The sequence below is a fragment of the Epinephelus lanceolatus genome, chromosome 12 (genome assembly GCF_041903045.1).
Source record: "Epinephelus lanceolatus isolate andai-2023 chromosome 12, ASM4190304v1, whole genome shotgun sequence".
Lineage (NCBI taxonomy): Eukaryota > Metazoa > Chordata > Actinopteri > Perciformes > Serranidae > Epinephelus > Epinephelus lanceolatus.
In genome coordinates this window covers 12,393,275-12,420,374 of record NC_135745.1, presented here as the reverse complement: position 1 = coordinate 12,420,374, position 27,100 = coordinate 12,393,275, and the positions used below count along the sequence as shown (strand labels likewise).

General features: G+C 39.6%; 1 protein-coding gene across 2 annotated transcripts in view; it reads right to left on the bottom strand.

Moving 5' to 3' along the window:
* The window catches only part of LOC117272151 (receptor-type tyrosine-protein phosphatase N2-like), a 315,897-nt gene that overhangs the window by 286,136 nt on the left and 2,661 nt on the right, over positions 1 to 27,100 (bottom strand). For both annotated transcript variants that reach the window (XM_078172961.1, XM_078172962.1), the window contains exon 2: positions 5,669 to 5,719. In XM_078172961.1, coding sequence (XP_078029087.1) covers positions 5,669 to 5,719 — 51 coding nt within the window. The remainder of the gene's footprint in view (positions 1 to 5,668; positions 5,720 to 27,100) is intronic.

Here is a 27,100-nt window from a genome sequence, read left to right as displayed (position 1 = left end):
TCCAAGAGAACCGAGACTTGTTCACATTTTTGGGCCCCTCCATGTTTACTGTCTATCGAGTTTGCTGATTCCTGTTTGGCGATGTAGATAGCACACTTACTGGTTGTTGACATGTTCATGCCATTAAACTTCAGTATTTGCATAAGCCAAGATTAAAAACTTAACTTAAGACAGTGTAGACTGAGTTTTCTGACCGCCTTACACCAAACGGTCAAAGTCACCAGCGAACGCACCAACTGAGGGAAAACTCATGATTTTACCATGATACTGGAAATCTGTCTGCAACCGTGAAATCCCTTGAAAAGTCTTTTGGTGTAAGGCTGACAGGAAGGGTAACTTTAAGTATTTACTGGTGATTAAATGGTAATTAAATGATGAAGTGACAATGCAGACATACAACTAAAAAATCATATTTATGCAACAAGGTGCATGGATTGCATATAGGTATATGTACATTAGTAAAACGAGTACAACAATAATATTTAAAGCTCCCAATTTTTCTACAAGAACACATTTAAACAGCATGTATCATTTTTATAAGTGTATTTAGGGAGTTAATTCAACTGTGAAAGATGGCTTAAAGACACTACAATAAAAAAAAAATCAATGCTGTTTAGCCACAGGACTACCTTTGTGGCTATGCCGTCTGTCCTTTTTCTTTGTTTTCCTCCTTTCTACAGCATCAGCTTGTGGATGCCCCTACTGTGATGCACTGATCTGGGCATACCCTGAAGGCAACATAGTTGTTTGAACCAACAAAGAGGAGTGTAGCAGCAGTTGCTCTATAGTCTTTAAGCTATTCAGTGTTGCATTACTTTGTAAAAGACTGTTAAATTCTCCAAAATCTCCAGGCGAGTTATTCATATTTTCTGAATAATACCCTCAGTGTTCATCCAGGAGACACTGTCAAGTGTAAAAAGCGTGTAACTGTCTTCCAATGCCAAGGTAAAAGAACAACTTGTTTCCTCAGGGTATTGAGATATTTTTCTAGTTGTCACACTCTCCCTTTGTTGTGGGGGAAAAAAGGTAGAAAGAGAGAGAATGTCCTGTGCTGAACAATACCAACATTACTCATTGTTTTTTGTCCGCCAAGAGATTATAGCCAGCTCAGGCAATCAGAGCTGCTGTGTGTCCTGATAGAGTCTGAGCTGCCAATCACCAACACAACGGACTGGCATTGTCTACGAGGGCCAGTTTGACAGCAGCTATTGAAGCAGGTCGGACACACGGAGGGTGAGAACAATGGCTGGTGGTGCAGCCACCGTAGCTTTTCCACTGTGAGATCCAGCTGTTGGCGCAGCCTCGCCTCACCTGACTCACTCAAGGGGAGCTTTTCATGCTCTCTAAAACTTGGACAGAGAGTGTAGCCGAGCAGAAGAGTAGCTCCACCAAAACATCCAACACTGCCAGGGACAGATGGAATCATTTTAATGCTTGTGTTTCACAATGATTAGCAGGTTAGGTGAAAAGGAAACATTTATAAGGGCAAAACCCACCACTCGACTTGAATCAAGTTAGACAGGATTGACCTTCTGCTGCCCGCAACTTTTTCAGCTTGATCCTGTTTGACATACCCTTATACAACAGTCCTGATAATATCTTACGAATAAAACCCCCTCAAATGGCGTCATCACGTTACCCCTTAACATAAATTTACATAGGTTAGGCTTAGGAAATAAGGTTACGTAGATTAGCTTTAGGTAAAGAGATAAAGTTGGGCGTCCTCACGTCACGTAGTGTTAAACAGATTAGGTTTAGGAAAGTAAAGCTAAGTAAGTTAGGTAAAGGACAACAAACATTGTTGGGTGTCGTCACGTTATGTACTTAACGTAAAGTTATGTCTGACGTTAAGTTACTTAGGTTAGGTTTAGGAAAAGAAACATGGTGACAATGGACCTAAAATAACTCAATGTTCACTTTATTTCACATGGGACACTCCTGAGGTAAAGTCCTGTGTTGTTTGACCCATTCACCACCCAAACCCTTCTTAGATAGACTTTCGCTCTTTATACTACTTCTTTACTCGTCAGGGTATTGGTCATGTGATTGCAGCCTCCCTGATTACATGCATGACTTTTTGTAGCTATACATACGAACAGCACATGAGAACAGCCTGTCCTGTTTCATCTCACTTCCTGTTGCTATTGCTCACTACAGTAAATAGAAGCTGATCACTTCCCACAGCCTGCTATACATTTCTCAACGTTGGCAACACATCTCCACATTTTTCAGGAGGTCGTGTGGTCCGACAACATCTACCTCAAATATCACATTTGAAGGGTGATCTCTGGTTGAAAGTTACACATAGATACGGCGTTAACTAGCTTACGATTAGTCAACTTGCTTACATTACGTTATTGTAGTATATGAGCTTGATTTTTCTGTTTCTACAATGCTATATTTTACTATGTTGTGAAAATCATTTGCCATATGGGCTGTAACGGTTTGTGTATTCATGCCAAACTGTCACAGTAAGGGTGTCACAGTCCAGTGCATGCAGCCACACGCGGAACGCACAGTATGTAGACTGATGCATGCAATGTGCAACCAGAGTTTACAGGCACGACTTTTGCCTGTAAACTGTACACTGTTAGCAACATATGCTGAGGTTAGCATCAAGCAGATTGGTATGCAAGTCAGCGGGTTCTCAGTCAGCTACGACAGCAACTGAGAGAGTTGTGTGTAAGATAAGGACGGTGTATCAGCGTTGCTCCACCGTTGTAGGGGCTGTGAATAGAAATGCCATCCAATATGCTAACACACACACTGGATGTTGTTACCTAATGTGCCGATCAGGATGTTAATGTTTGGGTGCTTTGAATGTTTAAATTTTGAACGGAACCAAAAAGTGACTTGTGTGTACCATCATGGTGTATTCATCATCTCCACAAATAATCAGAAAACTTGTTAATACCGTATACTGTATCTATACCTATATCTATATCTCTGTATAGATAGATAGATATACACTCAGTTGCCAATTTATAATGTAAACCTAATTAAATCTAATATAACGAGATATAACGTAACCTTTTTAATAAGTGTCGATTCAACTGTATGACCATTCCGAACAATGTAGTGTGTGCTGCTGTTGAATTGTATTGCATCATACTGCAAGGTGTTTCTATTATTTTGTCCACCAGGTTTATATCAGTGAGGCTAGGCTAAATAACACAAACACCTCCCTTTACATTATAGCGTTCATGAAGGTATGCTTTATTGCAGGACTTTCTTAATCTGATTTAATTTTAACAGGATGTACCTAATAAACTGGCAACTGCAGTGTATGTACGTATACCTGTATGTGTGAGGGGTCAGAATACATCCTGACCAATCATCCTGACTATTATAACAGTAACATGAGTGGCGGATCCCAGAGCTGGGAGGAGAAATTTAATTAGCGCTGCTACATAAACAGCGGTCAGTATTTGCCAGACTGTTGTTAAAGAAAATGTGTCTTTGCCTGTTTTTTTGATGGTAGGGGCTAGAGTGCATTGAAAAGCATCAAAAACAGAGCTTCTTTATTTAAAAAAAAAAAAAGTACCAGGTAAGGATCCCCTGGGACCCCTAACACCCCCCCGACAGAGGTCCAGGCTAAGCCCATAATGTCCTCAAATCCTAGAAACACCCCTGCATAAACCTGACTTGTGCAGGGCTGCTGCGACTGTATTTGCGTCTTGGCAAAGATGAGTGAAGACAGCAAGTATACATTTTATCTGATATATACATTATTAATGTTTATTTATTGGCCCCTGACCTCCAGTCATTTTGCAAAAGTGGCCTCTGGGTGAAGCAAGTTGAGTATCCCCGGTCTAAATGCTCTACATAGCCAGAAATATAATTCTGGTATACCAACAGCCTCATTTCAGATATACTGAATCAAAAAATGTATTGAGAATAGGCCTCAAAAAATATCCATCATGGGAAACACCTTCTCAGGTTACTGAAGCCTGAACGTTACCAGAAAAAATATGCAGGAGGTGACCTTAGTGCTTTCAATGGCAGCTATAGTGCTACAGTGCTGAATGCAGTGTAGTTTGGATTTCATATTTGCAATGTCCTTCTCTCATTTTTCCTGTAGAGATCACCTTTGTAAGATTTTTAGAATCACAGAAATAAATAATATTTATATGCAGTTGTATAACAAGGGCAGAAGATATGAGTGTGACCAGCAGAGCAAAGACAAATCTATCAGCAATGAAATAAAACAGACAAACTATCCACATAAAAGCAGTTGACACTTTTTTTTATCAAAGCGAAACAAGGTCACCTGAGGCAGTCACAACACAGACGGAGAGCCCGTCTGAGCTCGGCTAAAAATAAAACTCACGGCTGACATAATGATTTTCTCACAGAACTAGACATCATTTAGTTTTTGTTTTTTTCATCCCCACTGCCTCTGTCAGAATTAGATTATGGGGCACATTTCAAAAGGACAGCGAGCACACAGGAAACGGCTGAACTAATGAATTTAGAACAAACACACCCTGCTGAAGTAAACACACGTAAGGAAGCAGGTCAGAAACACAGTCGGTCAGCCGTGTACCCAACAGCACGGCCACCTGCACCTCCTAACAGACCATTCACATGCTTAATGAGATTATACAACAGATTCTAATATTCTCTTATCACTGCTGGCTCTCTGTCTTTGCTTTAAACCCTGCAGAGATGTTGATAAGTGAAGCCTGCCCTGCACGGCTTCCCGGTAAACCAATGAAAAAACAGAAAACAAAAGGTAAGCTCAGAACAGACAGAGTGCGAACTCTGGAGAGTAACTTGGTTATCATCAGCCTGACCCAGCGGATTCACAGATGAAGTGTTTCCAGGATTCCAAAATATATGCAGATTATTTTCTGTGAACGACTTTCATGTTTTGAGCTTTTTTTGATTCTGGGTTGATTCTCAGCAGGGGTTCCTTTTCTCTTGATGCCAGAGAAGCCGCGAGGGAAGAGTAAGGCAGCGAGAGTGTGGCTTCATATTTATATGTTTGTGAGAGTGTAATTACAAAGCCCAGCAGTTGATTCTGAAGAGGCTAGTGTGAATATAAAATTAATATCTATGCTCATTTGTGCTCATTCGCACACACTTACATGCTCATTTAGCAAATGTCCCGCCTCTTGTGACTGTGATCTTTAACGCAGCAGAGACTGAATATGTTTTGGACCCTTTTGTTGTATGTGTACTCTGCGATCTGCCTTTAAACAAGCAGTGGTTTGGTCCACAAGTAACAAGTACAAATTCAAGATCTAAGCGGGAGGAGATGCCCCAGACATTACATTCGACCACTCCCAGATCATTAACATGTTCTTTATTTGAGCTTTCTTTACAAAAAGAGCACGTTTCATGGCTTACACAAACCCCTTGGAACACCCAATTTCAAAATAAAGAGAATGTTCAAGGGGTTAATAAAGCTTTTTTTCATAACCTGATCAGGATCTGGTTGTAAATAAGAGTTTCTAATATGTGGCAATCTTGTTCACAAACAGGCTGTTAGTGGGTTACAGTTGGAAGTCTTACCAAAAACATCAGAGCTAGAAAGCTATAAAAGCTTAGATCCATCTCAGCTGCAACACGTAACCTGGCTGTGTGGCACAGGTGTTGAAAATATGCTATGCTTGTTATGTGGTCAAATAAAGATTCTCATGTGTTTGCGTGTGTGTGTTCTTACCGTTTACACAGATCTCATATGGTGAACACAGCTCGTTCTCAAACAGGCAACCTGTTCGGAGACAAACAAAATGACAACCAACTGGTTAGTAGGCTGACACATAACCTGCTCACATAGACATTTATATACTGTCATGAAATAAATAATATACATGCACAGTATAAGTAATCAGAGGGAGAGGGTAAGGTGTAGAGTTTGTATTATGGGTGTAAATTAATCCAGGTGTGTTCTCAGTCTGATGAGGCTGACTGTTAGTGTGACCAAAGCGACTATCCCTCTTAAAGGAGAACTTCACCCCAAAATAATCATTTGTACATCAAATCCTCACCCTGCGATGGAATGAATAGATGGGGAAAACTCTGCATTCCTCAAGGATGAAAGAAGAAAACAGAGAAAATTCTTGATAAATTAAAGTAAACAAGGCTGCGTTTATCAACAGCAAAATCATATCAAAAGCTCTGTTTACAGCAGAGTGAAACGTATCTATGCTTTCTTCAAAGCCAGACTCATCTGAGAGTTTGTCAACAGATGTTTTGATATAATTTTGCTGTTGTTAAATGCGGAGCCCTGTGCGTTCAATTCATCAAGAATTTTCTCCGTTATTGGATTCTTCGTTCTGCCAACTGGCAATCAGAGATCTCCGCCTTCTGATAGTCTGGTAACACTCCTTTCTAAAGTGTGTGGTGGTGCTGTGGCCGTGCTGCCTGCTCTCTCCGGTTTTACACCAGGCTCGGCTCCTTTCTAAGACTCCTTGCAAAGCACTCCTCCGGGGTTTTTTCGGACCTAATTGTATTGCGGAGTTTTGCACAGCAGCGACCGGATCTTTGCTCTCAAACCACAAAAAAATGTGATGGCACAACAGTCTCCTTCAGTACATTATTCTATACTTTCTTTTGATTTTCACATTGGCTAGTCATCCTGTTTAATTTGTCTTCTGATTAAATCGGATCCGCTGAAACAAGTTGTAGGAAGCCTCTGCAAGTAATTGGTTGCTGGCAGACACTCTGTGCTGCAATAAAATGGTTAATCAGCAGTGCCGTGCACTGTAGAGCCGATGCGCTGCTGGTTCTGCCGGCCTGAATAGAATATAATGTCTATAGCCTTACTGTTGTGTGCAGAATTTATAGACTGAGCTGAGCAGTGATGCACAGGTCGACCCGTAACCTGCGGGACCCGCAAATGGACCTGCGGGTCGGGCAGCAGTGATCGTCTGTTAAATCGGTCTGTAAATGATATTTTGACATTGTTGGCTATTACTGTCACGGCATCCGAATGTACTGATGCGTTGAGCAGGTGACAGTCCACGGCCGTTTTCAAAACACATTAGTGTCACGCACTCAAAAAGAAACTTGTTGAAACTTTAAACAATAATTTATTGTACAAAACGGGGGAAACAAACCAGTTCCATAATTCATATTAAATTCAAAAGATAACGAAAAAACAGCTACAAGTTAGAGGGAATAGTGATAAAGCAGGGTCCAACATTAATGGTTGCCCAAATGCCCGGGGCAAGTAAAGATAGCTGGCGGGCCAGCAGACCCTGCGCAGACATGCCCGATCGGGCAAGCAGCACCGACTCGGACACACACACACATACGGCACAGCCTCTCAGTCCTTAGCCGCTAACGTTAGCTCATGTACAACACAGGTACCACACAGAAACTTTTACAAAGGGTCATAATGTGCTTCTAGTGACTGTTAAATCGTCAGCGAAAGATGTTTTAAATGCGGACACGGAGAACAGAGCGATAGATGAGAACAGCATGCTGCCTGCTCTCATGGGACAAAGATCCTCTGAGAAGACAGACGGTTCACTCTGCTCTGTCGCCAGGAACAAACTGGGAGGCAAAGATCCTCTCTGAGGAAGAGGGTTCACTTTGCTGCAGGGTTCACCAAAACGTTTTTTTGGTTTTTTTTTCTTTTAATAAATTGAACACACATTAAAAACACACAAGATCCTGTAGAGAATTAATACATATAATACAATACAATAAACACTGTCAAATTAAATGAAGGAAGAGGATTTTTTTAAAGGCAAATTAAATATTGGGGATTTATGTAAAAATATACATAGAGACATATAAATAATTATATAATTAAAGATATGTAGGCTATGTTAGGTGAATACTCCTGTCAGTGACCCTGACCACTGGCATTGGCAAAAGAACTGGAGTTGGTTCCTGGACGCTGCACTGCGGCTGCCCACTGCTCCCAGTGTATACAGTGTATACAATGTATGTAATGTGCTGAGAACGGACAATAAAGAATCTTCTTCTAATAATAATTTCTTAATAACTAGGAGATAACAATAGAATAAAGAGATTTCAAAGACTTAAAAAATAAGGGACATGAGTCAAAACAACAAGAAACGAGACATATCCCCAGGCATGCACACCCAGTTTTAATAAACTCAGTACTGTTTTTCAACACATATATTGTTTTGTCTTCATTCAATGTAGTTAGCACATATTGTTATTGCGCCATTGGTTTTGGCCTTGGTGCCCCACATTTTGGCTGTGATGCCCCAATAAATTTGTATTTATCAAAGGCCACAGTGGCCTTGCCCTAAAAATGACTTAATTCCAGGCCTGTAATCGTGTATTTCCTCTCCTGTTTCTGTCCTCGGAGGGGCCAGTTGCAGTGTGCTGCTTTTTTAAGTGCTGCTGCCTCCATTGGCTGAGCGTCTCTGCTGACGTAAGATATAAGTCATGAGCGAAAATATGCAACACACAGCCAGAAAAAGAACCTCTTAGGCAGGGCAAGTAAGAATTTAGATGGGGCAAGTAGATTTGAGAAGTACTTGCCCGGCAGGGCAAGTAGGAAAAAACCTTAACGTCGGACCCTGTAAAGTGGTAAAACCTGGCAGTGATCCACAGCCTCAGACGGATGCGCTCAAGTGTGCCGTGCACAAGCTCCGTTGGTAGGTGATACTATATTTTCACATTTTTAACAATGCAATTTAAAAGTTTTGATTTTAATTGATAACCTACATTTGAGACACTGTTTCTAAAAAGATCATTACTGTTTAAGTTTTAAAAAATGAGCACATCAAACACAAATTCAGTTGTCCTCTATATTTGGGTGGAGGCCATAATCTCAAAGACAAATATCTTAAAACCTGGATGAACAAAAATCCAGCTGTACGGCAAAATGCCATAGAGGTGAGTGAGAACACATCATTAGGTTAAACCAACACTTTAAACATAACCCCAATCCTTATGTTAAAGAAAATGTGTTCTTACCCGGTGACATAGTTTTGACCCTTCTATTCTAAGACTTAATATTTATATTTATCTATTTTAAAGCCCAATAAGACATCTCTTGCGTTTTGGGCTGTTTTTTGTGTCTCTATATTTGTAAGCTGCGAACAGTAAATCCTTGCATTTATCCTGAGTTAACACTAGAATTAGGCGGAACTGGCTCCTTCAGTGCTCCTCCGGGAGAGGAGAGAACAGGACAGGACAGGACAGGAGAGGAGAGGAGAGGAGAGGAGAGGAGGCAGCCATATTTTATTCTGTTCCACTTACAGGAGATCTGGCAGCGTATAACACGTCTTCACACTCTGTCTGTCTGCCACTCCATGGCACAAACACACACAGTACTACACACTGTTTAACAGACATTTCTGGACCTGCAGTACATTTAGGGAATGGGAATGACTGTTTGTCCCTTTGCAGGGGTTTATAGCATATGTACCTGTAGCATCAATACATAAATTTATTGATGATGCATTCATAACACCTGGGGAGTATCTCTGGTTTGCCCACTTTGGTTACCAGCTATCCAGAAAATCTGGAAAAAAAAAAGCTTATCACACTGCATTACAAAGACAAAAGCTCTGCTGAAGAATAAGAGAAACAGAAAACAGTTACTACAAACAGGTGCAAGCCATCTGCAATGTGTGCTACCAGCAGCTGCTACACAATAAAAGCCCTCCAGCGCAAAGAACTGTTAATGTCTGATTATGGCTCTTGATGAAGGTCGCAGGGGTTAGCCTGAGTTCAACTGAGCCTAAACATTTATCTTAATTTCCTTATGCTACTACTATTACACCTATACCTGCTATACTAACTCTACGACCACTACTACATCTTCTGTAAGACTACCGCTACATCTACTAATCTGCTTCTACTACTTCTACGACTCATATGACTAATACTAGTGCTACTTCTACTCTGACTGGTACATCTACCAACACTAAAACTACTAATCCTATTTAATTCATCTACTGATGTTCTTGTGCTTCTACTACTTCTACTAAGACTTGAAGAAGAAGAAGAAGAAGAAGGAGAATTACTTTACTAAACCCAGTGTAAAATTAGTAGTAGTATTTTCTCAGTGCCCAAGAGGTGAATTTGCACCTAATCCAGCTACCAGTCCACCCTCCTTATCTGGTCCATGCAGGACTGGAACCAAGTCACTGACTCTACTACTCCCACTACATATAGTAATCTTTTATCACTTCTACCTCTCACCTCTCCGAAAACTACTACTATCTACTCATACTAGTTCTTTGAAGTGATACCGGTACTGGTGCCTGGAATTGCGGTACTCTTACCCAAAGAAACCTCTTTTCTGTATACTATACTCTGAACTTCACACTTGTTCTTTATTTAGAACATATTAATTTTTTCTCAGGGTAAGACATGTTGCCCTGGCCAGCTTTGCAGGTCGTGGCTTCAATTCCAATCCTTGCCCCCTGCTGCATGTCATCCCCTCTTCTTCATGCTAGACTTTCCTATCTAGTAAAGGCAAAAACGCCAAAAAACAATCTTTGAAAAAAGGAAAAAAACAAATATTGCAGTGAGCATTGTCTGCATTCATTTTTTTTTTTTAACGTGTAACCATACTTTCTACTGCTTTTGGCCCTCCGTGTCAAGACAACAAGCATATCAGATGTGTTTTTTACTCGCACATCTTACGCAACCAATATGCTCTCTCATGTTAATCTTTGCATGCATGCAGCTCTCTGTACCGACTCCATGCAGACTTGCATCTCAGTTCTCACTGACATAGCCATGACCTAAAGCGTTTATTTACATATCAAGTCCATTTTTTCAATGATAGACACATAAACACTAGGTTGATGCCCAATAGAACTAAGATCACAACTACTACTACTTAACTGCTACTGCTAAGGTAAGCTACTACTTATACTACTGCCTGTGCTACCACTGTTATGGCTATTACTGAAATCACCACTATGTCTAATGCTGTTAGGCAACTACTATTACAGCTACCACCTCTACTGTACCAATATTTGACGTCTGTTTGTATACTAGTCTTACAACTACTCTGATACTCTCAGAAGTACTTCCACATTACTACAAGGACTGCGACAACTGATGCCTTTTTTAACACTGCTGGCATAAATAAATGATCAGTTTAAGATGTTTATCTAGCTAAACATGTAACTACTTATAATAACAATCAATTGCATTCATAACACACACACACACACACACACACTAGGGAAATTCTCCAGGGACTGTAACAGGCAGGGAGCCAGAGCATCGGCTCACACTGACAAAACAACGGGATGCTGTAACCATGGCAACACTTGTTTGTCACTGAGTGTCTCTTTGCCTTCCAGGGATCAAAGAGTGGCAGCGATTAGCACCCCTCATCTCTCTCCCATCATCACCCTCCACATGGAACACTGTGAGCTTCTGTTTGTGGTGTCATAAGTTTTTTTCTCCAGTGAAGCGTTTGAAAAACATACATTCTCTATATGTTCAAAAACACATTCACATCTGGGAGTCAACAACAAAGACTGCTTTCAGACACAGAGAAGCTCAAATAGAACAAATTGCAGGAACCTCAGCATCAGCAGTTAGTCTACAGCAGGGCAGAGCTCATTATTCATCCACCTCTGCCGCTCAGATTCCTCCAGCCGATGACTTTTCTGTTGAAAACATGCTTCTGAGGTCTTTGGGAGGTGATCACGCCCACAGTACTGCTTCCTTTTCTTTGGTCTGAACAACAGATGGCCGTATGTTTTTCTGTACTGACAACTGCACAACATTTTTACACAAAAGTAAACAAAGTAGGCCTCTCATTTCTAGCTGAAAACTGTCCACTTTGATGGCTGAACTTACGACAGTCACTAGTAGATTTTATCAGCTGTAGCAAGCTGATGAATCCTAACAAGGTCATTCCAAGGGTCCTATGTTCCCCAGCGTTATATAGCACATAATGAGAACCTTAAAAAGATCTTCCCCTGCTCTGTATTCACTTAATATGACATGGACTATGGTAAGGGTAGGGGACTATATCCATGACTGGCTAATTTGAAATTACACTTGACTTGGCCTCAATAGTAAGTGCTCTACCCGGTGAGATACCGGTGCCGCCTAATAATTACTATTTTTGTATTGAGAAGAACTTCCAAACATATGTCAGCCCTAAATGTCAAACAATAAATCAACCAATTAATGAATCAATTAAAAGAGAGAAATACAGAAAGATTTTTAAAAAAGGAGAAAACAATTATTAAGTATTTTAGGGTTAAGAAATCAATAGTATTCAACCATTGCCATTTCTTAACAGGTTAAGATAAGAAAAGAGGTCTAGGGTCAGGGTTGTTAATTTATGAAATATTTTATTTTGAAACTGGTCATATTTGACCCGCACATAATAGGAGGTAGGAATGTCAATGGTTAACCATAAATCGATTAACTGCTGAGAATATTTTTGACCAGTTACAGTTGTATATTAATTTTGCTATTCTTCAGTTTACTGCACTGAGCATCATCTTGGGTCTGGTGAGAACAAGCTAGTGGGGCTGCGTATTTGCCAATGCCATCCCAACCCTTAAGTGTTGCTTTGGTAAAATTGTGCCCATCCCTCGGTCTCCCCCAAGGTCACCCACCATGAGTAAGCGTCTCAAAATTGAGCCACAACCCCCCTTTAGCATTGTTAGCTCCATTAGCACAGTTAGCATTGTCAGCACAGGCAGTGATGCTAACATGGTTACCAGTGCTAAAGGGGTTTTGTGGCTCAAAATGAAGCCACTTACTCATCAGGGCTACATGGGGGAGCAGCAACACCATTCCAGTTGCGTCACTGGCGGTAATCATGAATGAGCAGCGCCGCTAGCTAGCACCCAGAATTCATACATGTTATTCCTATGGTCTATGACACTCCAAAAATATTAGTAAAAAGATTAGTAAGCATTAACATCTCTCTCTCAAAATAAAAAGAGTCCTAAAAGTCAAGTTTGTGATGTCACAGGGTATTAAGTCATAAGGAACTTTACGTTTTCTTCTTCTTAAAAATTAACCAGTTAGTAAGGGGTTAATGGGCGTTGGCCTATCAAAGGCAAATCAACCAAAACTGAGATCCATAATTGGAACATAAAATTGGAATTATAATAAGAGAATAGAATATAAAACTTAGGACCATAGATACACTCCCACACGAACTCCATGATATGGTTGAAAACTCCATCTCAAGCTAAAAATTTTAATGCTTAAGACATGTTTTAGAATTACAAAAAAAAGAAAAAAACATGTAAAAGGATCCTATATATGCATATGCACACAATTAAAAAACAGTATCCTCAGCAGATGAAGATTCATGTAGGGGACATGTTGCCTAAAATAAATACACTTGTATTACAGTGTACAGCTTGTTAGCTTTTGTGCTACATTACAATACGATACGATACGACACGACACGACACGACACGAGACGATACGATGCGATACAGTAGGGTACGGTATGGTACGTATTGCTGCTTTACAGTAACAGAAGAAATGAAGCATGAAAACATATACTACACAGAGTATTACTCCTGAAAATGCACTTAAAATATAATTTACTCTCACATTACTAGCATAACTTAATTATTTTGAAAAGCAAAAGCTCCTCACATCAGGCATATACTGTCATCATAGCAGGGAAAGTGCAGGTGTTGCCAGTAACATCAACAATATGTCCTGTTATAAGGTGGAACCAGTCTCACTTGTGTTTTACAGTTTGTCTGATTCTCTTGGATTCTTTCAGAAATTCCCTTTTTTTACATTTTCATACTTGCTATTATTTTCTGCCTCCGAAGTTTAAATTGACAAACAAATCCAAATAAAACAGGAAAAGCTAAAAGTTAGCATTAATCGCCCCAAACTTGGCTTGTTGTGAGCACACTCAGACTCCTGCCTCCAACCAAAATAAACAGCAGCCACTTTCACCTTTGAGATCTGAATGTGTTTTCCAGCTTTGAGCTACATCTCACAATGTATCATCATTTCTTTTTACCCAGGATGCAGTTCGTCTCTAACGAAGACATATCAGAGTGAAGTCATTTGCTGTAAGCCTGTGTCATGTTTGCTGGATATTCATTATGTTTCTGTTTTGGCATAATTAAAAGGAGAGCCACCCGAGGCTGTATTTGTTTACATCTCTGTGGAAAAGACGCAGTAATCACAGTAGTTTTCCAGCAGACACACTCTTGTTAAAAGCAGAAACATGAAACACAAAAACGCTGTTTACTGAGAGTCAGAGCTTCATTACAGCAGCTTTGGGGCACTCAAGCAGCGTTTGGGCCAATTTCTCCAAAACAGCATAATAAGAGCAAAAATATGCAAGCAAGAGAAACAATACACAGAGGCTTATGACTGAAAGGGAATTATAACATTTTAAAACAAAATGCTGTGCACATACTTTGGCAGAAAATGTTCCCTGACACTCAATATTTAATAATTTAGAACAGAAAAACATGACGTTACATCTAATAAAATAAAAATGCTCTCTAAGTAAAGCGATCAAAGCAGCAGATGAATTCAATTAGAATTATGTTTATTTTTATGCAGGAATTATTTTGTCAGCTAGTGTGGAAATTTGAAATAAGTCCTTTAATGGAGTAGAATTGTTATGTTTAATAGATTTTATCAGGTTATGTTTTTGTATTAATTGCACTTCTATCACTTGTTTTACTGTCCATATAGGATTTTTTTAAGGACACCTTTTTTGTGCACAAAGCCCCAAAATAAAAGTTTTTAAAATACTAGAAATTAAAGTTACACATGAACAAACATGGTAAGTTTAATTTTTACTGTTTAATTATGGAGTCGTAGGCTGTTATTCAAGGCTGAGGATGCCATCTCCAATAACGCCACTTTTGGTCAGAGTAACTATGTATATAAAGATGAGAATGATTATTATAAATGTATTAGATTATAAACTATTCATTCTAATGAAGTTAAAGGTGCCAAAGTGGAGCCAAAGTCTTTAAAAACTTTACTGTGACCCCAAAAATGATCAAGAGACATGCTGTTAGGAGGATTTAAGGAAGAATAATTAAGATAAGTAAAGAGGTATGACGTTTTTTTTCCCATTTCACTTCCAGATTAAGAGCTTTCTCCAGTCAGTTAGAAGTGGAGGATACGGAGGATGGCTCTGCTTGCTACTTTTGGACATTTGCTGCCACCCTGAGTTTTTCTGTGCTCTGCTTTCATCACTCCACAGCAGCAGAGTGTGAAATAGGTTGCAGTATTACACTGAGGACCAACACCAAGCCGACGATGCAGGAGGAACGGAATTTCAATCAGCTTCACCCTGTGAGCAAAGAGAAGCGTCCAGGCTGTGGCCTTTAATGCCTCCTGGCAGGGCTATTACAAGCTGCGCTCGCTGACAAAAACGGCACTACATTTCCCAGGATGCCATCTGTCTGTTTGCATCAGACACCTGCTGCTCCAGAGGAAGAGGGCCAATGATACACTCAGAGTGGTCACCTTGAAAAATAAAGCCAGTAAGTCAATTGACCATATAAACTTTTGGGTGTATTTGTCCATGTTTAGATGAACTTGAAAATGAGAAATTACCTATGCTGTAATTATATTATATACTCTATCAAAACTCAGAATACAATTTCATGTCTGTTTTGTTAAAATAAGAACAACATCAAAATATATGGTAAAATGCATTTGTAACGTCCACATGCTGTCACTTTTTTCACCAAATGTTTGAAAATGTCAGAAAAAAAACTTCAGTATGTCACTATATCACTATATGAACAAGGCCAGAGCTTCTGACTTTACCATTAGTGATTATACAGAAGTGAATGGTATAAAGATGTATCCTTACAGAGATATACTACAAGGAACATTTCCACATCATCAAGTCCTTTAGAGCTAAAGAGAATTCAAACTAGGCAAAACAACAAATCTGAGGATTTTATATCATTGTGTAGCTTTCCAGTTGTGTTTCTTTATCTATTTAAATCCAAAAAGTAAAAAAAAGCATGTGTGTTTAAGTGTCAAACTGCTTTCCCCCCAGGCCAACATTCCAAAACTCACACAATAACACAAATAAACTTAACGATCGGGGCAGTGGATAGACCAGCAACTCCTGTGTGCTGTACGGTAAAATTACTGTTTTTGTCAATGGAGTCTGGTGGCTTTGAAAATGTGTGCATAGAAAACAGCTTCAGTTCCCTGTCAGAAAGGGCTGTCTGACAGCAAGGTAAAGCGGTAATAATAATCTTAATATAGTGTCCACTTAAACTGATATTGATTTGGTTTTATGTGGTCCCTCTTTAGGTTGCTATAATACCTTCTGCTGCAGCCCCCATCTAAAGCCACGAAACTCTTTTGACAGAAACAATAATTTTACCTTGCAGAACGAGTTACTGATCTACCGCTACCTCTGAACTGGAAGCGTGCCAACTGCCATTTACTGTAGGTAATACACTATGGATCTATAATTGTGTTTATACAGTACAAATGCAGTATATTATATAATATTAAATCTCAATGTGTCTTCACCTGCTTAAACAAAGGTTTAATATTAATAAAATAGCACCATCTTCGTGTGTGAGGGTTGAGAGAGGGGTGGGTATCACCGCTGTAACATATGTCACTACTTTTTGCTAATAGCTAGGTGGGAGTTTTCATTTGAGACACGAAAAAGAGCGCAGCTGGACCTGGTTTTTCAACTTTGATATAGCATCCAGGACTGGCTCCAGATGATGACAGATGATGAATCATTCTTCAACAAGGCATTCTATAATGTCACCTGAGAAGTAATCCTACCAAATACTGTACTAATAATATGCTAGTCAATGGCCTTGGAAGTAGCGCTAGCTTACTAATACTACTGTCAGCAGAAAGCTAGTTTGCCATTCATTTCCTTAACTTTTGCTTTTGCATTTTTGGTTTTGGAACAGAGGGCTGCAGGGATGACAGTTCTTTGTTGGCCAACATGGAAGTTACTATTGGTCCAGTTCCCTCAACAAAAAGCTGATGGGATTATTTCATTAAATTTTGGATTGTTGTTCAAAATAAACTCTGTGGCAGACAAAAGTGAATCATACTTACTGATGCTTGTTCAGCAAGATATCTTAACAAATGAAAACCACTTTTGTGATGTGTAAATGCATTAACCAGAAGTAAAAAGCCAACATTAGACTACAAATGAACCATAAAAAGGTCCCATAACTTCAGCATTGTCACCACGAGGCTGTAAAGCCTTGTTTAGAGTATTTACTGACAGATTTTATTTAGTCAAATAAAATGTGAAAATCTCTTTAACCACCGACCTTATTTCATGCATCTAATCAAAAACTCATTTAAAAAATCCCATTGACTTGACAAGATGAGGGAACTGGAGTGCAAAAATGCTAACTCATTTCTAGGTTTTAGGACTCATTCTCTCACCACTCTATGGAGACTCAACTCTCCAAACAGTACCATATGGTGCTGATGATACTTTGGCATTATTATTATTTACATTACTGTGCTATTTTGTGCATATCTATCGTGTTATTTTGTTTTTGGCTGCCTTTTTATTATCTGGCTAACATATTTTTTCAATTGATCAATGAGTACCTCCATCAAACAAATTTTGCTTTTGTTCCCCATGCATACCTAGTTATGGTTGCTAAGTTCTGATTGGCTGATCACAGTTTGGGATTCCAGTTAACAGTCAATCAATCTATTTATATAGTAAGATTTAAAGTTATGTTTGACTCTTGGCTTCGGCCCCTCTCTCCGTCTCATTCTATGACAGAGGAGTGGCCTTACAACAAATGACTTGCATCATTTTCCTTCAGCACTCAGCTCTAACCTTCTTGACCACACAATGTTATCTCTGTTGGCTTGTTTACATCTCTGGATGTTGATAACAAGTCGGGGTCGCGAATAAAGGAAAAGGACCAGGCCTTTTAAAAGCTTTTGCTTTCTTTGTAGTTTTATTTTTAGCTCATCTAAAGGCTGAGTTGCATTCGGGTTTTTCCCATGGCTGATCAGAAAAGGGCTAATTGGCTGTCCATGTGTTGTCCATCTATATGTGACTTGTTTTATGTAGCGTACCATGCCTTCAGTGTGTCCACTGTTTTTAAAATGACGGGCAATCCAATTTGTTTGGGCCTGAGCTCAGAGAAATGATCAATCACGACAACACAGACGAACACAAAAGGAAGGATTTGGAAGCGAAGGCAGCATTTGATCATTTTTATTTTGTTGCAGTAGAGCGGGGAAATCCATTTCTCAATTAGAAGGTGTGCGCAAAACAGCCCAGCTTAAATTGGCGGTAATCTCTCTTTGTCTTCCCCTCCTCTGTCTCCTGCAGCGACAATACAACTGCCTCCATCACCTCCTCCCTCATCCTTTTCATCCCTTTTCCTCTCATCCTCCTCTCTTCCTCTCTTCCACTGATTGTTCAAAGCCGCGGCATTGATCCATCCATCTGCTCGAATGAAGCAGCAGTGCTTTGTATTCAGAGCTCTCTTTTACTGTAGCTCTCACATGCTGGCTGCCTTCATTATGCACTGAGTGGACTGTATAGGCTGTGTATAGACAGTCCAAGTCCCATTTTTTATGGAGGAAATCTCTTGTAGTTCTGTGTTGCTTTCTACAAAAGTTCCTAATTACATGTTGTGGGCGTAAATTGCATGAACATTATTTGTCATTTCCATGCAATATAACATCAAAAGATTTCGGTGAAGCTTGAATAACACTTTTGCTTGACAAAATATATACTTAAATACCAACATTTTGACCTTGAAAATACACTTAATTTGAAGGTAAAACAGGAAGTGAGTGCACTTAGACAATGGTAATAACCCCTCATCGGTCTAAGTGAGTTGGATGGTATTGCAAGTAAAAGTGAAAAGCAGGATGAGGACATTTCAAGAGCGATAGTGACTAAGTGCATAACTCAAGTACTATGCAAAATTTAGAGCACATGAGTTGTCTGGACACTCTGAACATGGAAGTGGCTGAGCTGGCGGCTAGCAGCTACATCCATAAACAGTACTAAACGACGGCAAAATCGCTAACAGAGCTGACGGTATTAACCAGGGGGAGGCGCTACACTTCCACAATGACGCCTTCCCTATATCAGCGGTAACCACAATATGAGCACAATGCAAAGTGGCAGCGATGAGCAAGCCAATGGGATACACACAAACACCAACATGCTTGTGTGGCCGGGGTGGGTACCACAACAAAGCACAGAAAAGTTCGGATTACAACACACGCTTAGGCTGTGTGACTTCAGTCTCTGCTCAGGATGCCTTTACTCCACTATGTCTTCACACAGCTAACAGGGGTTTGCTGCTGTATTGATGCTCACATACAGAACCTGTACGTGCAATTTGTGATACTTGTATTTTTTCAGTTACTTTATGTCACGCATTTCAGAGGGAAATGTATTTTTACTCAACTACATTTATTTGGCAACTTAAGGTACTTTGCTGATCCCTGGGGGGAATTCACAACCTAGCCAGCAGATCAGAAAGTAGGGATGCGCGCAATAAGTCATCTAAACAATTAAACTTCTGCCCCTTAGTCGACTAGTCTCAATTAAAATTTTCGTTTAGTCGACAGGGAAATTAGTCACCAGGAACATCCCTAACAAACACCTGCCAAAATATTTAAAACCACTTCTGTGGTAGTTACCTCTATAATACGTGTCACCAGGACCACATTTGCCATTAATACACATGCACACAAACTCACACAGTGAAAGCAATGCCTGCAGTTGCGACATTGTCATGGCCAGTAACAATATGCATTCATATTGCATATTTCAGCTATTACTTATTTATACAATTCTTGTATTTCACCACATTTATAGATCCATAGTCAGTGTATTACCCACAGCAGATGGTGGTTGGCATGCTCCCAGTTTGGAAAAGCAGACAGGAGCTATGGGCCACAGAGGCTAAGCAACTGCTGTGGACGCCACGTTAGTTTGGTTCTGAAAGTCACGCAATAACACAAAGAAACTAAATAGCCGTAGACCAACAAATCCTTGTGTAATGTGAGGTAAAATTATTGTTTTTGTCAAAGGAGTCTGGTGGCTGTGGACATGGGCAGCAGCAAAATGTATATTTTAGCCACCTAAAAAGCTTACACAATATTTTTTTAATATTTAAACCTCTTTACCTTGCCATCAGACAGCCCTTACCAACAGGGAACTGAGGCTGTTATATCTCACTCTTCATTGCAATAGCACGAAGCACAATAAACCCTGAAGGGCCAAACAGACACATTTCACTGAGATAAACATTCAGAACAGATGTGGTTTCACGTGTGCAGTGAGAAGAAACCAGAACAGGAGGAGATATCAATCAACACAGCCAGACACAGCAGCCTGCAGCAGGTAGGAACAAAGCAGAAGTGACAGGCCTTTCATCACACTTTCAGTTTCTGCACTCAATAAGCATTGATCAAGATTGATCCATTTATTGATTCATTTGAAGTCAGTGCAGCCAAATGATCAATAAAGCAAACACCAGTTTAGTTACAGCTATGCTTCATGGCATGTGTTTTTTTTTTAAATGTCCTGAATAATCTTCAGCTTTCACACAGATCCTCTCACAGCAGGAGCACCAGGGAAGATCCCCTTTACTCATAATATGATTTCCATCATCACAGCAAAATCCAAGCTGGGGTTTTCCGTAAGTGAAATGAAGGCTTGGTTGCTGGAAATGCTTCAATAGTGTAAGCAAGATACCTGAGTTTCAGCACTGATACCAAACTGACTTTCTATATGTAACCAAAAAAGCCAAATGCTTGTTGGTTCAGTGTTGTCCAAACACAACAAGAACTCCAATGGCAATTTGTAAAATTAAGATTTTAAGGATAGGTGAACAGGACTACAAATGTGACCAGACCAAGGATGAGATGTGATGGCTTCAGGAAACAGTTCAAATCCTATTTTTTCAAGTGTTTCTATACAACATTTTCTGTTTTAGTTGGGAAACAAAAATCTCTCTTCCATGTGTTTATGGTTTTTCTTACAGATTAGTTGCCCGGTAAACACTCGGGAGAGGGAACTTATTGTATAAAAGAACCATTTCAAATTCCACCATAAAAAAGGTGGAACCTAACTGGACTGATATTTGCAATCGATGATTGCTTCAACAACAACATGCCCTGTAGTTAAATGCTACATTATTTCAGTATCTGTTCTTTTAACTAAGTTTACTTGATTGCCCTTGTCAATATCAACCCACACTTTGCAGCACTGTAATATCTCCTAGAAAGAGTGTCACACAGTTGAAGAAAGACCTTTAGCTACATGTAATAGAGGATAAAAACTTCCCCAAAAAACAACTAAGCATGAGTTAATTCACAAAGCAGCCAGTGGCACATGTCTTCAGTTTTGTTATGATTTACTGTTTCCAGTATCACGTGTGATTTCAGGCACTGTTCGTGCATATGTCAATGTTAAAGCAGCTGTGCGGAACTTTTTACCATTAATAAAACTGTCCCTAGTTCGTATCACCCCCCCTTGAAGATCCGCATATTTATTTGAACCCAACAGCGACAAAAAAGCCTTTTTCTATATGGCTATTTAGCGTAGCCTCGCTCGGGTCGGACACACAGCGGAAGTCAGCAAACCAGAATACGGCACCCGAGGCGGAAGTGATTCTGCTCACCCGCAGTGGCCCGCAGCGATTAAACCACAGAAGAAGGAGCCGTGTTCACAGCGTTCTTCGAGTAAGCAGTACGCAACGAGCATTGCTGAACACATAACACCTAACAGTTTTACCAGAGATGTATCTATGAGGACTTGGTTGTACTTTTGATGTCATGGTGGATAACGAAGGAGCATCATCTAAAATTATCTGTGACTATGACCATGAACACAAATATACAGCAGGCAGTTGTCCTCAGTTTATAAGAAATTCAGAGCTACACCAGAACATTTATGAACAGGTCTTACTTTACTACTAATTTGTGTGCAACGTTAGCATGTTAGCATGTTTCCACTAATTACTTGGACTGACCTAACGTTAGTAGCGTTAGCTTTGCAAGCGAAGGCTGCAGGTAACAGCTTTGCTGTGTTAGGATTATGTTATGTCTTCACTGTGTATCTTCACATAAAAGAATACTCTGACGATTTGGGAGGTATGCCCTTTCTCTATCATTTTTTTTTATCCGCGGAAGGATACACCGGTGAGCAGGCACAGAAGTAGCTTGTAGACAAAACTCAGCTGTTTATTTAGCCTAGCGATATCTCCGGACTATAGTAGCTGCAATGGACGACTTTGAACGCGATTTTGAAGAGTTTCTTGTAGCGGACACAGATCCAGAGCCATACCTGTTTGAGCCAGAGTACACAGATGAGGAACTCCATGTGTTGGATGCTGAGCGGGCGAGAAGAGAGACTGAATCCTCCGCTCCCATTTTGCTGCACAGAATGGGATTCTGTGCTACCATCGTTGGGGAGATATATCATCAGGAGGAAAAACGCCCAGGCCTGCAGGAGCTGATGGACAGCTTTCAGTCAGGTGAGTAATATTGTCCGTGTCGTCTCTTTGTTTGCTTTTACCGAGTGACCTAGCGTACCTGTCCCAGAGCCAGCTGCAGCTGTTGCTCACAGGTGTATCCCTCCGCGCAAGATGTACTGACCCCCTACAAGCGCCAAGATATCCATCATGTTGTCTCAATACGAAAATGATAGAGAAAGGGCATAACTCCCAAATCGTCGGAGTATTCTTTTCACATAATAATGCAGACTCAGCAGATGACTTGTTAACTGTTTATTCCTCCTTGCACCGAACGTACACGGCTGCTTCTCATTGTTTCCAGTAGCACAACAACGGTTACTCCGACGATTTGGGAGGTATACCCTTTCTCTGTCATTACCAGAATAACTTGAGGCTCACACTACTACAGTAGCCTTAGTAGCTCAAAATACACAACAGATTAGATTAGATTAGAACAGAAACACGACAGGAGAATTTACTGAGTAATTTTGCTGTTTCCACTAATTACTTGGACTGACCTGACGTTAGTTAATCCTCTCTCTCTCCAAAACAAATGCATGCTGTAATTGCCGGCTGCAGTCGGAATTTTACGACACCAGGTTGTGGGTGTCATACCACTTCGACCAAAGGGGCACTATAATCAACGAAAACGAAAAGTTCCGCACAGCTGCTTTAAGTAATGCAACCATATAACATCTGTAATCATGAGCCACTAACTCAAATATAACCCAGGTAATCAGAAAGGCTGCGATCACATGGCCAATGCATGGAGGAAGTAAGTAATATATAGAGCAAAAGTCTGCGCAAGGACGCTGGTTGGGGTGGTGGTATAAGTCAGCAAATACAGGACTTTCCCCCAGGAGACTGGTGTTTGTGTCCTGTGATAAACCAAGTGAACTTTTCTTTCCTAAATCTAAGCTACGTAACTTTGTACATAACTTCATGTGAATTACAAATGATGATGCCCAACTATATTTCCTTTCCTCATTTGCATTAAATGCGTAACCGACGACCCCATTTGTGGGGCATTAATTACAAATGAACCGTTGTATTTGCATTTTCATAAGATATAATATAAGCATTTTATGAGGATATGTTCATTATTTCAGTAGCTGCAGGAAACACTACAAACAGAACAGTAACAGTTAAAAGCAGCAGCTTTATTTTGGCCTTGAGGGTAAGGCTGCATGATATTAGGAAAACATGCGATAACTTTGTTGATCATTGCGATAATGATAATACCTGCAATAAATTAACATATTAAAATGTACTCGGTTCTGTCTTTCTGATGCGTTCAGTGTAGGGCTGCCCCCTTACAGTCAACCAAACGTTAGTCGACCAGAAAGGTCATTAGTTGGCAAGATTTCATTGATTGCTTAGCCACAAAAAAAAAAAAATAAAATAACAAGCTTGAAACTCTATTAGGAGCTGCACCTTGTCAAAAATAATTTAATAAATAAAACCTATATGACTGGACCATGTGGGAATTTAATTTGAAAGGACAGACACGGGAAGTGGCCATGCTCAGCAGTCAGACAGGAGTCAGGTTAATTTACAGGGCTGGTACCTGCAGTTATTACACAGGCTAGTTAATAAGATGTCGGGCAGGAAATCCAAAGTGTCGGATCATTTTGAGAAGGTGAAGGACGAACCCAAGGTGATATGTAAACTCAACTTCATTCGTTGACTACAAACATGACGTATCATCTGAAACATGTAAGTAGCTACATTACATAGCCACTTAGTATGGAGTTACATTAGGGTCAAATGTTTTGTACTTGAAAAAATAAAATTTGAAACTGAAAATTCATGTGTTGATCTTCAATTTTGAAAAATACAACAATGTATTCAAAATAAAAATAAGTGTATGAAACGTTTTTTCAGGTTAAATATAATTTTGATTCACTTTGGTAATTCTTTTGAATTAATCATTTTTTTTCCACTTTTCACTTCCATATGTATTTTAACATTTGAGGTCTTATTTTTTTCAGTTGCATGTTTTATCCTTTCAGATTCAGATCTTATTTTTTACAGTTTCAAATCTTATTTTCTCACTTTCAAATCTTTTTTTCACTTTCAGATCTTTTTTTTTCAGTTTCAAATCTGTTTTTTGAGTTTCAGACTTTTGACCCTGATGTGGCGTGGGGGGCGTGGCATCAACTGAGAAGTGAATCAAAATTATATTTAACCTGAAAAAACGTTTCATACACTTATTTTTATTTTGAATACAATGTTGTATTTTTCAAAATTCAAGATCAACACATGAATTTTCAGTTTCAAATTTTATTTTTTCAAGTACAAAACATTTGACCCTAATGTAGCTCCATAACTAGCACAATCCTTACTGCTTTGCCGACATCGTCATTAACAGGAGGCTCGCTCAGTGTTAGCAATGGTACTTATACTACTCTTTGTCAGACCTTGAACTCAAACCATTGTGTTGTCCTGCCCAAAATATATAATTTAATAATTAAATTAATATCGTAAACATGCGGGCGAGTAGTCGACTAATGTAAGTGTAGTTTTGTGAATGCAATATTACAGTATTAATTTCAAACCTTGACATCGTAATGACAAATGTGAGTCCCATCGACTAAACAATAACTATCTAAAGAACAGCCCACAAAACTTGTTTGAAATCTGCCACTGTATACCTTTTCCAAATTTACTGACACAAAAATGCTTCATTCACACACAATACCCTCAGTCATCCAGATCAATATTACATGATTTATCTTACATGGAAAATTGATGGCTTTTAAAATGACATTAAACTGTTAATGTCGAGTTGTGAATCTTGATACATGACGCCCCATGGCCAGGCATTTGATTCAGGAAAAAAAAGCAGTTAAAATGATGGGATCTATAACTACAGTTTGAATCAGACTGCTCCTCTGTCCATCTCCTGTGTCCACATGTATCACAGAGCACTTACAGTAAAGCACTTCAGCAGCTCCGCAGCCCTGCCCCGACCCTACCAACCAATCATCATGGATAAAATGTTAATGAGCGTTGCCATGGCTATGGTCACACCAGGCAAACCAGCGGTGACCTTCTCCCGGTCCACGTTAATGATTAGGAGACCTGAGCTGAACGCAGTGTGCAGTTCAAATCCCAGGAGGGGAAAATCTGGCTCACAGAGAGGCTTTACAATGAAAACACACTGGGACAAGTGCAATAAACATAAATCACTGTATGTATGGACAAACAGCTGATGAGACCAGACAGAGAGACAATAGATCAGCAACTGAGAGTCACTCATCACATAGAAATGGTATTCAAAAAGTGCTTTTATACATAATATAATCTTCTCAGTTTTCACAATTTCATTATTATTCCAATCTCACACTTACATGTAAAAATCTCCACCATCTAGTTTCACCCATTTTCAACACTCTGAACTAACACCTGAAGTACATCAGAAGGAAACTGTAGAACTAGAACTAGGCACAAACATCTGGGATTCCCTACCTGCCAGCTCAAGGCAAATTTAGGATTTTAAAACCTTTTCTACAACAATCAAGTCCTGGTTAAAACTTCGCCAGAACTGCAATCATGACACCAACAAATCATTATTTGTGTACTTGAGTTAACGTTTTAAATGTTTTGCATTGTGTTTTGTTTGTTTCATTAGTCAGTTTAAATTAGGCATGTCAATGGTTAATCTTTAATCGGTTACGGCTGAGAATATTTTTGACCAGTAACACGTGTCGTCTATAGCTTAATTTTGCTTCTCTTCACTCATGCCACTCATTCGGTGATTATCGCTAGTAACATCGTCCCTCCCCAATGGCGTTGCTACCAAAACAAAGTGGCCACCGCCTGGTCTCCCCGTGGATGTGGTCTCCCCCTACATAATTCTAGTGACCTTTAGCATTGTTAACTATGTTAGCACTAACACTGTTAGCTCTGTTAGTACCATTAGCAGTGTCGGCACAGCTAGTGGTGCTAACATACTTTAGTTTACAACACTAAAGGGGTTGAGCAACTCAAAATGAATGAATGCCAGGGATGGTTGTTCTTGTTTTTGATTACTATATGCACCAATTTTAAGAATTTAAACTGTAACATGCAATTCTAATGATCACTTGGACTATCAGTGCCCATCAAGGGACTGGTGTTGGAAATAAGCTCCAGCTATATGCATGTGTACAATACGTCAGACACTGCTTAACTGTTAATGTTTCTATGTACTTGCTCCTTATAAATAAATTAACAAGTTAAACTATATTAAAAGTTAGGTTTTCTTGTAAATAAATAAAGTTTACATTAAAGGTTTCTTACAAAATACAACAGCACACAGACACATTTAATGTAGCGACTAGTTGGTGAAAATAATAGAGCATTTAGCTGGTGAAATGATTTCTCTCAGGAGTTGGTATAGACCAAAAACAGAGCTAAAAGACAACAAATATTGGACTTATATTCACCAGGTGGGCACAACATGAGTCTAGATGAATGATCATGATATCCTGTTACTGCTGGATGTAGAAATAAGCAACTGTTTGCTAACAACTTACAAGGTGATTATACATCAGTGTTACTGTTGTTTCAGCTGCCCCCAAGTGGCCAGACAAATCAGTTAATGCAGGTGTACCATAACTGGATGTTAGCAGTCTTCTTCCCTGCCTTTGTTGGCGTATCGGACAGTTTTGGGCATGTTACTGCCACCGACTGCTGATCAGCAGAATAGCATGAAGCTAACACTGTGG